Raw genomic sequence first — 12,913 nt, 5'->3', positions numbered from 1 at the left:
TGGCTGTATGACCTTGGGCAAGTCCCTTCCTCCCTCTGAGCCCCAGTCTTCCCACTTGTGAAATGACAACTGTCCCCAGGATTACCAGGAGCCACACATGACAAATAAAATAATATCACATCAGGAATCATGGTAAAAATAAACTGTTGCTGGCTCATGCACACTGAGCCCTTTGCTGTCACCTGCCTGCTGAGTGCTGTGCGTGTCACAGCTGTTGCCTCTTACTGTGACCCTGTGCCGTGGTCACGGTGTGGAGTGAGAGGTGAGAGCAAGTCTTGCTGGTGGGAAAGGTGTTCACATGAACTGGAAGGGGCTTTCCAGACTGAGCAGGAGGGAGCTTACTGGCCCAGGAGAAAGGCACGGAGGGCAAAGGAACTTGTGCAAAGACCAGAGTGCAGGTGCACTTGGGCCGTCAGGTAGATGGAACAGATGGAAAGTGGTATGGGGCAAACCGGTACTCCCAGTAATAAAAGACGCTCATATGCTTTGACCCCCAAATTCTGCTTACCCAAATACATCCTGTTATGCCAATAATAGCAAACACATATTTAGCACTTTCCGTGTATGAGCACAGCCCACACACTTGTACATACCACACTCCTCTATGCCCATGAGGAGGTACAATTCTTGTCATCTGGCAGAAGAGAAAATTAAGGCTCAGAGGTTAATTTGCTAGTCAGAGATTACCTTTGGGAAACAAGATTATGGGAAGCTGCTGTTTCCTCTATACATGTCTACATTATTTGTATCTTGCAGTTTACCAAATATAAAGCTCTGTAAACACTGCTCTCCCTCCTGCTAGGTTCACCATCCTAGTGGCAGTCACCTGCCTCCATTCACTCCCCATGGCCAGCTCCTCACCGAGTCCTGTCCACCCTCAGAGCCAGCACCAGAGGCAGGGCCAGGCGCTCCTCTCCCTGCCGCCCTGGCCCAGCACTGTCCACGCACAGCGCTGAGACACCTCACAGGGGACGCCTCAGGCCAGAGCCACTGCGAGACAGGCCGGGGCTGCCCCTACCCAGGTCCCTCCACTCACCTCGCTCTCTGGCTAGCCTCAACGTCCTCCCACTGGCTCACCACACCAGGGCCTCCCCACTGGCCCAGCCCTCACTCACTGCTCAGATATCTTTCTAGAACACAAGTCCCTCTCTGGCCTAAAACCCTTCCTGGCCTCTCCGCTTCAGGGAGGTGGAATTCGAGTTCCTCACATGACCCCCCCCAGCCAGCCTCATCTCCCACCTCCCTGCCACCTGCCCGGTGCCCGCTTCAGCTGCAGAGTCGCACACTGAGGCCCCCTCCTCGGGGGCCCCCACACGTTTCTGCAGCTCCAGCTCCATGCAGCGGGTGGCTCGTTGCACTGGATGGGTCCTCAATGCAAGGACGCGGGCTTACGCTCACCTTTTCATGGGGGCATAGCCAGCGTGGGAGTTGGTCTGTGATTGCCCCTGCCTGGCTCTGAGGATTCAGGGAACAGAGGGACATCACTCAGTGCGTGGCAGGTGTGGAGGTGAGGGATGGAGGCACGCATGTCCTTCACTGAGGGAGGCACACCAGCCAGGGGTGGACCTGGGGGAGGCGGCGAGTGTTTGGGGCACGCTGCTTTTGAAAGGTCTCGGGGACGTCAAGGTAAAAATGTCCACGAGGTGGTCAGGAATTTAGGAGCCCAAATGCCCACCTCTCCAGAGCTTTCCCTGGGGAATGCCGTGGCTGCCCCTTCTTACCCCGTTGGCCCCATGCCATCTGGGACCAGGCACCAGATACCTGTCACCTCCCTCAAAGCTGCTCGAGCACCTAGTGAGCCATTCACCCTCTGCATCAACTTCCTAATCTCCAGAACGGGCACAACAGGCTGATGACACAGGGTGAAGCCTTCATGCACCCTAGTGTGAAGCAGTTTGATTAAGCATTTCACATCGAGGTGTGGCTCCTGCGAGATGCTCCCCATGTGCCAAGTGTGTGTGTGTGTGTGTGTGTGCACGCACGCTGCTTAATACAAACGAGTTTCCATTTGGCAGAATTCAGGGTAGCTTTGAGGATGGTGCTTTAGGTTGGGTGCTGGTAAGAGCTTCCCCCAAGCCCCATGAAAGCCTGGACCTCCGCTCCTGGGGACACAGCAGGGGGTAAGAGGCCCCTCCCACCCTAGGAGACCCCTCCCACTTGGAGCAGCACCACCCTCTGCCGACAGTTCTTGGCAGCCTCCCCAAGGGCAGGGTGAAGGGCAGAGCGTATGTGGAGCAGGAGGAAGGTCATGCACTGAGGCTGGGGTGTGTGGTGGGTGCAGGCTAGGTGGACATGGGGCTAAGGATGCCCTTGGGCCCCCAGCTGGAAGAGCAAGTACCGCCAGCCCTAGAAGCCGGTGCTTATCACTGAGGGGCTGCTGAAGGCTCACATCTGTGTTTTAGAGGGGCCCTGCTGGGGTAGCAAGGAGGCAATTTCTGGAAGCAGGGAGCAGTGGTGAGGCTGCATGGGAACCAGGGCTGCCTAATTACCCCCGGGAAAAGGCGGGGGCACCCTGGCAGATGCTGAGCTCTGAGCATAGTGCAGCTTTAGGTGCAGCCAGCTGTGCCAGGCAGCTGCCCTGGCCTGCCTTGGGTCAGGGCTCTGCTCCGCGGCAGGAGGACAGGCGGTGTTATCAGACGGCCCAGCTGGCTCAGAGGTGGCCCCCAGCGCTGCTAAATCTGGGCTGTGGGCTCCTGCCGCAGGAAGAGGGAAATGCAGGCAGGATGTCCTCTCCTGTGGCCGACAAGTCCTTTCCCATGAACCCCTGCTGACCTCGCTGGCCACGTGGCGGGGCTCCCCCGCTCGCCACCCTGACCGGCCTGCCCGTGGGACCACCCACACCCCAGCCTGACCTGGGGGTGGGGGTAGCCTGGGGCGCGGGAGCCAGGTGGGGGCGTGCCCGCTGTCTGCCCCCCAGCCTCAGCCGCTAGCAGTGAATGCCCGCACCTTCCTGCTCCCAGACTTCTCCCTTCAGAACGACCGGAAAACTGAGATCCCAGAGGAAGCCAGTGTCTGAAAAGCATCGAAACTCAGGAATCCCTGGCTCCAGCTGGACACGTCGGCCGTGTCTCACTCAGAGGTCAGTGCAGGGAGTGTGAGAGGCTCTCTGGCCCTCTCTCCCTGCCCACCCCCTCTCTGAGGGGCATCTCAGAGGCTGTGGGGTACAGGCTAGGCCCTGGCGGAGAGAAATCTGCCACGTGAAGGAAATCGTCCAAACGACAGCAGGAGAGATGTAAGCTAGATGTAGAGAAGAACTTTCCCTTACGTCTAAGACTCCACTCAATTTCCCTGGGTTCCCTGACTGCCCTCCACCCCATCTCACTCAAATGCTCCCAACTTTCCTCCTTCCTTTTTTGGCCTCATTTCACCAACCAGGGCCTCCCAGGCAATCCCACGGGACACCCCACCTGGAAGGGCTGCCTCCCCAGCGCAGCACCTCAGCCTTCCCCACGTCTGCCCCTCCTCCCAGGGTGCCATCTGGTAAACAATATCTCATCATCCAGTCGTTGCTTAAGCCAGAGACAGGCACTAGCCCGTCTCCCTGCCATCCCCGGGCACCGCCGCGTCCTCCGCTGGCGTGTCTCCTGGCTTCACCCACAGCCTCCCTGCTGCAGGCTCCCATCTGGTCTTGCCCCTCTGGCAATGCCTTCAGGGGACCTGACCAGGCGGTTCCCTGCTCAGAATCGGGTGTGCTGCTGGCTCCTGCCACCTCTACCTGCCTCATCTCCCCCCAGATTCTAGCCTCATCTGACCACCCACATGTCCCTCACACCTTCTGAACTCTCCTGCCTCCGGGCCTTCGAGAGGCTCTTTGCCTTACCTTGAATTCCCTTCCCTGCAGTCCACAGACCCCTCCAGGAAGCCCCGAGCTGGAAGCAACACTACCTTCCTGTGCAGCCTGCAGCCACCAGCTGGGCCTCACTGGAGTCACTGAGGACTTTCATCCCTGGGCCACAGATGTCCGATGCCATGTCTGTGTCCCTGCTAGCTTGGCACTTAGGAAGCCCCTGCAGGATGGGGCCCAAATGCCCCCTGAGCCGCCCTGAGCAGGCATCATAGCTTGTGACTTGCACAGGACTGCGGTCCCCTTCCCTGGGTCAGGGTGCCACTGCTTGGGGGTGAGGGTGGGGATGGCACAGCAGGGAGTTGGCTAGACAGTCCCGTTGTTACACCTCTTGCCCAGTCCGGCACCTGGTGGTGTGGGCACTGGGCCCTGGGGAGGCAGAGAGACCTTCAGTCACAGTGACTCCGTGCCTCTGGCATGGTGGGTGCGTGAACAGCACCTGCATTTGAGTCCCTAGGGCCCTGAGCTGGGCCAGTGGTCTACAGGCACCAAGTAAGGTGGGCCCAACCCCCACCTTACAACACCCTGCCTATACTGGCTTACATCCCTGCCCTACCTCTACACCTCTGTCCACACCTGGGTCTGGCTCGGGGTGAGAAGCGGGGACCGGGGAGAGCTGGGATGGCCATGTATGACTCAGCCCATGGCAGGGGCCAGCGTCCTCAGGCCAGGCCAACCCACCTACCCAGCAGTCACCTTCTTCCCCTGCATGTCCCTGAATCTCTTGCGGCTGACCTCTGCCACCTGCCCTCTACAGGGACACTGCCAGGGCAAGGTTTTTGGAAGTGGACTTGGACATGGAGCCGTGAAGTCCAGGCAAGCACAGCCCCTCAGTGCTTGCCAGCCTGTTGCACTGCTACACAAGGGAAAACTGAGGTGCAGGGAGAGGAAGAGAGGGGCTGGGTAGAACTGGGACAAGAGTCTGGCTCCAGCATAGACAGCACGCCTTCAGGGCCCCAGGCTTCTCTCCTGCCAGTGCCTGGCCTCCCACCCTGGCTGCGCTGACACCTGACTGCACTGAAGTGTTTATGCTCCTGCGCCAGCATCCCCCATCAGGCTGGGGCTTCTCTCGTCCTCCTCAGCCCAGCAGTGGGTGGGGCAAATGCACGGCTCAGAGAGGGTGGCCATAGTCTTCTTTTAGGCATCTGCCATCAGCCATGCCCTGGTCCAGCCTGGGCCACCCCCTCCACAGGCCCCCTCAGCTAACATCCTCTCTCTTCCCCTTCACTGCTCGACTTTGATAAGAATCACCCGCACTCACCAGAAGCCTGGCCACAGCCCCCTTTCCTCCTCTACCTCGCACTACGCTCCATCTGGGAGCACCAGGACACCAGCCCCTCCTGGTTCTCCTTACATCCTGCAAAATGTTCCCCATCTCCCTGGAAGCCTCTCCTTCTCTAGCCCGCTCCCTGGGTGGGGGGTTCCCTCCTGGACCTTTTGCTCTGCTCCCTCTCCAGCTTCCCAGCCCAACCCCCCTCTTGAGCCTCAGACATGACACCCAACTGCCTGCTGGATGTCTCCTCCAACCAGGGCCCCATTCCCTTCTCTCCCCACGCTCATTTAGTCACTTAACAAACACATACTGCACCCGTGAAAGCCTGGCCCTGGGCTGAGTGCAAGGGAGCAAGGAAGGGCCAAGGCGCAGTCCCGTTGCTCAGACCTGCCCCGACTTGGAGGCCCCGACAGATGTCCTCCTCCCTCTTTCCCTTAGGTCCATCTGCACCTCTCTCACCTCCCCTGTCCTCAGCCCTTCAGCCCGTCAAGGCACAGAGAACAGGGTTCTGTTATCCCAAAGACCTTGGGTTGACCACTTCCCTCACTATTGGCCTCCTGGGGACATTGGGGAAGTTACTTATGTCCTTGGCCTGAGCTTCCTCACCTGTAAAATGGGTCTAACACTCCACTGTGAGGATTAAGAGATGAAGCATGTAAACCAACACTGAATGCACACAGTGTCTCCCAGCACTCCTCCTCAGCCAGTGGGGACCCATGACCCTCCCTCCACCCTCTGATTTTTCCAGGATCGCCAGATCTTGCGTGGACTTCCAGCTCATCCTCACCCAACCCCAGATGCTTTATCCGTGACGTCTCCATCCAACCATACCCCTCTGCTCCCTCCCTCATCTCCCACATTCTCTTCTCTTCTCTCCAACTCCAAAGCAGCGGCAACGTCCAGGCACATGCCCATCAAAAACTGGACCCTGCCTCTCCTGTGCTTAAGACTCTCTGTGGCAGCCCCTGCCTTATGGTCTAGGCTCCTCAGCTCGGCTTTCAAGGCCCCTGCCCCCTCAACTACGGGGAGCGCCAGCCTTCTGCCTCTTTTGCCACGTTGATCACTCACGAGTTGCCGGCTCAAGATTCGCCTCAAGTTCCAACACGCACCTGCGCCCAATCTGCCCAACGTCTCCCGCGGTCCCCCAGCCCCTGCCTCCTCAGTCCCTGGCCTGGGGCGGGTGGACGCCCGCCCGGAGCGCCCTCTGGGGGACCGACCTCGAGCGCAGACGGGAGGCCTCGGGAAGTGCGCACCAGGTCTGGGCCCTGCGGGGTTTGCCGCCTCGGCGCCCGGGACATCTCCGGTGCGCGCGGCGCCGGGATTCCGCGGGGAAGCGAGTGCGGAAGCCGAGGATCCAGGCTGACGATGCCGCGCGCCAGGCCTGGCTCCAAGGGAGCTGAGCCACAGAGGTGGCGAGGTCGTGGACCCCGAGCACTGTCCCTGCGCTGCGGTGCAGCCCCGTCGCCCCGTCCCCGACCTGGCTGCAGTCCCCGCCGCCCTGGACTCATCCCCGCGGGCCCGGGCCCGACCTGCCGTGCCCAGCCCGGTGTCCGTACCCGTGGCACCCGGTCCTGCCTCCCCTGATGCCCCACGCTCCCGGGGGCCCTGTACCCCGCCCATCCCCAGTCGGCGCGGTCCCACCACTCGCCCCGGGAGTGCGTGCCCCCTCGCGGCCAGCTCCGCCTCGGCGGGCGGCGGGCTCACCTCGCTCGCCGTCGAGCAGTCCGAGGCAGAGCCACAGGCGCAGGCACAGCGCCGCGCCCCGCTGCATCTCCGGCCGCCGCGCGCGGGTCGGACCTCCGCGGCGCGGCTCGGACTCCGACTGTGGGAGCTCGGCGCGGGCGGGGCGGGGCGGGGCCCCGGGGGCGGGGCCAGGTGCCTCGGGCCGCCCCCCGCACCTCTCTGTCCCGCCCCCAGCCGAGGGAGCCCCAGTCCGCAGGACTGCGTGCGGGCTCCGCGCCTCCGCGACGAGGCTGGTCCGTGCCCACCCCGCGGGTCAGCGGCCGCCCTCGAGTCGCCGGGGCCGCTCCGGGGGGCGGAGAAGGCAGGTACCGCGCCAGCCCTTCTTTGTGCGCTGAGAAGAGAATGAGCCCCGCGGTCAAGGTTGGACAAAGTATGGCAGCACGAATTTTTGTGTAATTTCCTCGAATCAATAAATACTACAATTAAAGTAAGGAAAACCCCCCCACAAATATAGCTTAAAAATTGCACTATGTCATATCTTTGAGAACATTCGGCAAACGTTATCTGACCACCTACGTGGTGCGGATGGAGGCTGCACCCTTGAGCCGGGCACCCATATGGCCAACCTCCACCCTGCAGGCAGGGCCTCCTCTTTACATCCCCCCACAAATAGTTTAGCGTTGAGCTCATTCATAAGTCCTTTTATCAGGTGACACTTCACTCCCTGACTTGGCAGTCCTCTCACAGACTTCCTTTCTCTTTTCAGTTCTGTCTCTAGAATTTTCCTATTTAAAAATAAATCCCGTGACGATGACTCTCTTCCTCCCCTGCTCTTATTCTATTTCACTCGCACTTTTCCCATCCCCCAGCCCCCAGAAAGAGTCGATCCACCCTTGCCAAAAACCATTGTTGATAACGACCATTGCCAACTCTCGAGTGCCACTGAGAATTGAATATCTTGTTACGTTGGAATCACAAATAGGTGGGGATGGTTCGGATGATTGAATAAATGATGTTGGGGAAGCCAGGCAACCAAATAATAAATGAAGTTAGATTTTTTTCTCAACCACCTATTTGTTTTCTTACAATATTTTTGTTTCAAAATAAAAAAAAAAATTGTATGCAATGGAAAGTTGAAATGGAAAGTATATATCAATGTATTATAAATGTAAAATTTAACTCAAACACCTGTGTTTCCACTCTACCTAGGTCAAGGGGCATAGAATGGCACTAGCTTTCCAGAAGCACCCCCTTTCCCTTCCCGAACCCCTCTGTAACCCCCAAATCCTGGCTTTATCAATTCCCTACTTTTCTTTATCATTCTATTACCCAAGTATATGTTTTGTTTGTTTTTAACCTTTGTTTAAATAGATTCATCCCGTATGTATTCTTTTGTGAGATTCATCTGTACCGGCACGGTGACCCGGACTTTGCTCATTTTCGCTGCAGCGTAGTCTTCCACCGTGCGGCTCACCGCGACTCTGCTGTTGATGGCAGTTTGAGTGGTTACCAGTTTCCAACTGTTGCTGCTACGAACACTCCTGTATATGTTTCTTGGTGTACCTGTGCCCTCTTCTCTAGGGTACGTGTGTCTAGGAGTGAAATCGCTGGGTCATAGAATGTATCTTCAACTTTGTAGACAGTGCCCACAATTTTTTCATTATTTGTTCCTTTTTGCACTCTATAGCAATGTAACTACTTCCCTGTGCGCCACATCTTCACTGACACAGTATTGTCCGTTTTGCTTTTTAAATTTACCTATTCTAGTTGGTTTGTAGTGGCATCGCATGGTTTTCATTAGCTTTCTCCTAATTCCTGTTGAGGTTGAGCACATTTTTATAATTGGCAGTATGGATTTCAAGTCTTTTGCTCTTTACCCCCCGCCCCCCCGTTGTCTTCATATCTGGAAGCATAAGTCCTTCCAACTTATTTTCCAAAAGTGACTTTGCAATTCTTCACAATTTGCATCTCTGTTTAAGTTTTCAACTCATTTTGTGAGTTTCCACACGCACATGATACACTGGGATTTGATTGAGGGTATAATAAAATCTGTGACCAGTTTGGGGGAAACTGACATGGTATAGCTCTCCATTTTGAGTTTTTAAAAATTTCTATCTATAATTCTTTTTATTAAACAATTTTTTATTAATTAGTTTTATTGTTTTCTGTGTAGAGTTCTTGGACATTTTTTGTTAGATTTATTCATAGATATTTAATATTCTTATGTTATTGTAAAGGTATCATATGTTTATACTTCATTTAATTGTTTATTCATTAATTGTTTATTCGTTGTATATGAAAATAGAATTGATTCTTAAAAATCAGGTGGTTTGTTTTCTTGCTACTGAGTTTTTAGGATTCTTTATATATTCCAGATGCAGGTCCATTATCAGAAATACGATTTGCAAATATTTTCTCCCAGGCTGTGAGCTGTCTTTTCATTCTCCTAACAGTCTCTTTTGAACAGCCAATCCGTAATTTTGGTGAGGTCCAGTTTGTGACTTTTCCTGCGGTGGACTGCGCTTTGCCTGGTGGCGTCACGGCTGCTGCGGCTGCCTTCTGATTAGCGTTAGCGTGGTGTATCTTTTTACAGCCGTTTACTTTTCACCTATTTGTGTTTTTATATTTCAAGTGTCCTTATAGGCTGCATGGAGTTGGGTCTTGCTTTGCTATTCAATTGGACAATTTCTGCCTTTTAATTGAGGTGTTTAGTCCACTTACGTTCAAAGTGATTGTTGACGTGGTCGGGTTTAAACTTGTCATCTTGCTAATTGCATCCTATTTATCCCATCTGTTCTTTGTTCCCTTTTTCTTCTTTCCCTGTCTTTTTCTTTTTTGACTTGAGTATTTTTTATGGTTTCATTTTATCTCCTTTGTTGGCTTATTAGCTATATTTCTTTGTTTTCTGACTTGAGGGTTTATGGTGTACATCTTTAACTCGTAATAGTCTACCTTCAAGCGATAACACACCACTTCACATATCGTATAAAAACTTTGCAGTAGTTTACCTCCGTTTCTCCCTCTGAGCTTTTCTGTCATTGTTGTCATTTATTTTATTCGTCCATATCATAAATCCCATAAATCCCACAATACGTTATCCTTACTTTTGTTTAAGCAGGCACTTATCTTTTAAAGACATTTAAATAATAAGAAAAATGTTGTCTATTTATCACTTTTGATCTCATATTTTCATCAGGTATCATTTTCCTTTGTGTGGAGGACTTCTTTTACCATGTTTTTTCAGTGTGGGTCTGCCAGTGATGAATTTTCCCGGCTTCTATGTATCTGAAAAGTCTTTATTTTTCCTTCTCGCTTCTTTTAGGACTCTGATGACAAGAATATTAGATTACTCAATATTGTCCCATAGTTTTCTGAGACTCTCTTCATTATTTTTAATCTTTTTCTTTTTTTTAAAATTGTGGTAAAATACACATAACAGAAAATTTACCACTGTAACCATTTTTAAGTGTCCAGTTCAGTGGCATGAAGCACACTCACACTGTTGTGTGGCCGTCACCTCCATCCATCTGCAGAACTCCTTTCATCTTGGAAAACTGACACTCTGGACCCATTCAACAATTACTCCCCACCCCTCCCTCCCCTAACTCCTGGCAACCGCTGTTCTGCTTTCTGTCCCTGGGAATTTGACTATTCTAGGTACCTCATGTAATTGGAATCATACAATATTTGTCGTTTTCTAATTGACTTATTTCACCTAGCCTAATGTCTTCAGAGTTCATCCATCTTGTAGCCTGTGTCAGAATTTCCTTCCCTTTAAGGCTGAATTATATATATATATATATATATATATGTATATATATATATATATATATATCTCTCTCTCACACATTTTGTTTAGCCATCCATCTGTCGACATACACTTGGTTTGCTTCTACCTTTTGGCTATTGTGAATAATGCTGCTATGAACATGGATGTGCGGATATCTTTGTATCCCTGACTTTAGTTCCTTTGGGTATGTACCCAAAGGAATTGCTGGATCACATGGTAATTCTATTTTTAATTTTTTAAGAAACTTCCATGCTGTTTGCACAGCAGCTGTACCATTTTTCACTCCCACCAACAGTACACAAACATTTCCATTTTTCCACATCCTTGCCAACACTTGTTGTTTTCTGTTTTTTTCCTGATAGTAGCCATGCCAATGAGTGTAAGGTAGCATCTTCTTGTGGCTTTGTTTTGCAGTTCCCTAATGATGAGTGATGTCGAACATCTTTTCCTGTGCTTATTGGCCATTTGTACACCTTCTTTGGAGAAATGTCTATTTGAGTACTTTGTCCATTTTAAAAATTGGATTTTTTTTCTTTTAGCCTTTTTTCCTAGTGTGTTTCAGTTGGATAGTTTCTATTCCTATTTTTCAAGTTCCCTGTTTTTCCTTCTGCTAATCTGCTATTAAGCCCTTCCAGTGAATTTTTATTTCTGATATTATAGTTTTTAGCTCCAGGATTCTGTTTGATCTTTTTATATATCTTCCATTTCTATGCTTATTGTGTTTATTTGTTTTCATTTAAAATTCTTCAACATATTTATAACTGTTTTAAAGTTATTGCCTGCTAATTCCAGCATGTCTCTGCTACATAGGTTTGCTTCTGTTGGCTGTTTCTTCTTTTGGTTTTGTATCACATTTTCCTGCTTCTTTGCATGTCTAGTAGTTTACACTGATGAATGTCTGGGTTTGTTATCTTCCTTCAGAGGGCGCTCGTGTTTGTTCTGGCAGACAGTTGAGTTACTTGCAGATTGGCTGGTTTCTTTTGACACTGTAAGCCTCCTGCTGAGCCTCTCTTCATCGGGGGTTTGTTCCGAGGGCCTTGAGTGTTCTGCAGGTCTCCATTCTGGCTGTTGCTGCCAGTCCTTGTGTGTTCTGGGAGGTGCTCAGCCTGCAGGCCTCTGCCAGCCTCTCGGAGCTTGGCCTTGTGCAATGGCAAACACAGCTTAGCACTCAGCAAAAACGTAAGGGGCCCATTCATAGATTTCTGGAGTGCTTTTTCTGTATAACTCACTCTTGTCCTGTGTCTTATACCACACACTCCAGCTGCATTGGCCTCCCTAATTCTGGGGTCTGTTTTTTCAACTCAGCAGGTCTACCATGCTTTATTTGGGTTTCCTATCCTTATGCCATGATCTAGAAAGTTGAAATTTGTAGGACTTACCTGGCCAGAAAGTTGAAATATTTATAGAACTCACTTAGCTTGTTGTCCAATATTTGAGAAGCATTGTTTCATATCTTTTGACCAGTTTTCTAGTTGTTTATGGTGGGAGGGAAAATTTGTCATGCTGAAAGTTAAAGTCTTCTCATTTTGGTTGAATTTGCATTTATATGTGTGTTGGTTAGCTGGATATTCTCTGTTTTGAAGTATCTGTTCAATTCATTTCCCTGTTTTTTATTTGATTGCCTTTTTTTTTGTTGATCTGTAGAACTTCATTATATATTCCAGCTACAAATCCTTTGATGGGCATATGCATTGCATAAATCATCTACTCAGTGATTTGCCTTTGCATTGTTTTAATGCTATCTTTGATAAATGGAAGATATTATTTTAAATATAGTACATTTTATAATTTTTTACTTTTTTGCATCATTTTTTGGTGTTCTATTCTAAAAGTTTTCTTACTCCAAAGTCATAAAGATATTTTCCTCCACTTTTTTCTAAAGATGTTTGTTTCCCCTTTCTTATTTAGATTGGCAATCCATCTAGAATTAATTTCTGTGTATGGTGTAAGGTAGGTTTCAATGTTCATTTTTTCATGTTGCAATTTAATTGACTTAAAGTATAAATTATAAGGTATAATTTATTGAAGTAACCAGCCTTCCCCCACTGCGTTGCAGAGGCGCATTTGTCATAAACCGTGTTAGCTTGAACGGATGGATGTGTTTCTGAACTGTGATGTATCATTTGTCTACTTGCCTATTCTTGTCCCATTACTACACAGTTGTAATTACTGTGGTTTTATAATAACTATTTTTTTGTGTGTGTGAGGAAGATTGGCCCTGAGCTTACATCTGTTGCTAATCTTCCTCTTTTTGCTTGGGAAGATTGTCACTGAGCTAACATCTGTGCCAATCTTTCTCTATTTTATGTGGGATGCTGCTACA

At 50.9% G+C, this 12,913-nt stretch overlaps 1 protein-coding gene across 6 annotated transcripts in view; it reads right to left on the bottom strand.

Moving 5' to 3' along the window:
- The window catches only part of FLT4 (fms related receptor tyrosine kinase 4), a 40,087-nt gene extending 33,109 nt beyond the window's left edge, over window positions 1-6,978 (bottom strand). For 2 of the 6 annotated variants that reach the window (XM_070233693.1, XM_070233695.1), the window contains exon 1: window positions 6,822-6,943. Coding sequence is in view for 2 of the 6 variants with exons in the window: in XM_023617000.2 (XP_023472768.2) it covers window positions 6,822-6,888 (67 nt within the window). In the remaining 4 variants the exon portion in view is untranslated. Of the gene's footprint in view, window positions 1-6,821 lie in introns of all 6 variants that reach the window. The other 4 variants (XM_070233696.1, XM_023617000.2, XM_023617001.2 and 1 more) reach the window with 4 other exon arrangements.
- Between the last annotated feature and the right edge of the window lie 5,935 nt (window positions 6,979-12,913).

The sequence above is a fragment of the Equus caballus genome, chromosome 14 (assembly GCF_041296265.1).
Source record: "Equus caballus isolate H_3958 breed thoroughbred chromosome 14, TB-T2T, whole genome shotgun sequence".
Classification (NCBI taxonomy): domain Eukaryota; kingdom Metazoa; phylum Chordata; class Mammalia; order Perissodactyla; family Equidae; genus Equus; species Equus caballus.
This window is presented reverse-complemented; position numbering and strand designations above follow the sequence as displayed.